Source organism: Priapulus caudatus, unplaced genomic scaffold (genome assembly GCF_000485595.1).
Source record: "Priapulus caudatus unplaced genomic scaffold, Priapulus_caudatus-5.0.1 Scaffold1191, whole genome shotgun sequence".
Classification (NCBI taxonomy): Eukaryota; Metazoa; Priapulida; class Priapulimorpha; order Priapulimorphida; family Priapulidae; genus Priapulus; species Priapulus caudatus.
This window is the reverse complement of record NW_014578252.1, coordinates 93,091-94,150: the sequence shown is the minus strand read 5'-3', so window position 1 is coordinate 94,150 and position 1,060 is coordinate 93,091. Positions and strand designations below refer to the sequence as shown.

The following is a 1,060-nucleotide window of genomic DNA, read 5'->3' as shown; positions in this document are numbered from 1 at the left end:
TCCGGACCCCCCCTGCTTGCGCAGAACACGCATATAAGGGGGTCTAATTTCAAAAAATTTCTGGGGGAGAGCCCCCCAGACCCCCCCTTCGCGTGCTTCTGTACACGCCCCTGGTTTTGCCCCCCCTAAGAAAATACCCTGGCGCCGCTCCTGATCATATGTCGTATCAGTGTATCCCATATATATTGTAAAAATTATTTTGTTGTATTAATGAATTTAACTTTTTGTTAAGAAGCAATGCGATGTACAAGAAGTCGTTGGAACTATTGAGAGAAGATGGTTTGGCAAGCACCAGCCTTGGATTGCCGCTGAAGGCACGCTGGCTCGACCTGGCAGACACGACAAACGACAGAACTGATTCTACTTGTGCCAAGGTATAACACAGATACTTTATCAGTTAGATCAGAATACGGGTTGCTGCCTCTGCCACATATTTTATCTACCTATCTGAGTGCACAAGTGTACGTGAACAGATGTGTCTTTATGTGTGTACCTAGAAAGTGCTTTTTGCAGCTCATGATACCAATCGAAGGGTCCACAACACGAGGCTTGCTACTAGCAAGAGCATCTAAAGAAGCTGTGTAAGTATCATGTATAACTGACACTGAAGGGGTTGTTGTCGTATCAGGTACTACAGATATGTACCCGAGGCCAGGGGCGTAAATCCCGGGGGGGGGGAGTGGGAGGATGCATTCCCCCGCTCTTGAAGGAGGGGGGGATGGCCTGTACAAATATCCCCCCTGAGATTCAAAAAAAATAAAGAGAANATCACAGTCGAGCGCAGGTGATCACAGACTATCACAGTCGATCACAGATGATCACATACGATCACAGATGATCACAGACTATCACAGTCGAGCGCAGGTGATCACAGACTATCACAGTCGAGTGCATGCTATCAGTACAGACTATCACAGTCGAGTGCATGTTATCAGTACAGACTATCACAGTCGAGTGCATGTATCAGTACATACTATTACTATCACAGTCGAGCGCATGTTATCACAGACTATCACAGTCGATCACAGATGATCACAGACGATCACAGAGGATCACAGAC

The 1,060-nt window shown here is 46.6% G+C and overlaps 1 protein-coding gene across 1 annotated transcript; it reads left to right on the top strand.

The window, feature by feature from the left end:
* Positions 1-235: 235 nt before the first annotated feature.
* On the top strand, positions 236-581 carry LOC106815749 (the record flags this gene model as incomplete). Its single annotated transcript, XM_014820256.1, is given in 2 exon segments — positions 236-374; positions 514-581. Coding segments are annotated over 2 exon segments (200 nt in total), but the record flags the coding sequence as incomplete, so codon positions are not given.
* Positions 582-1,060: the final 479 nt, after the last annotated feature.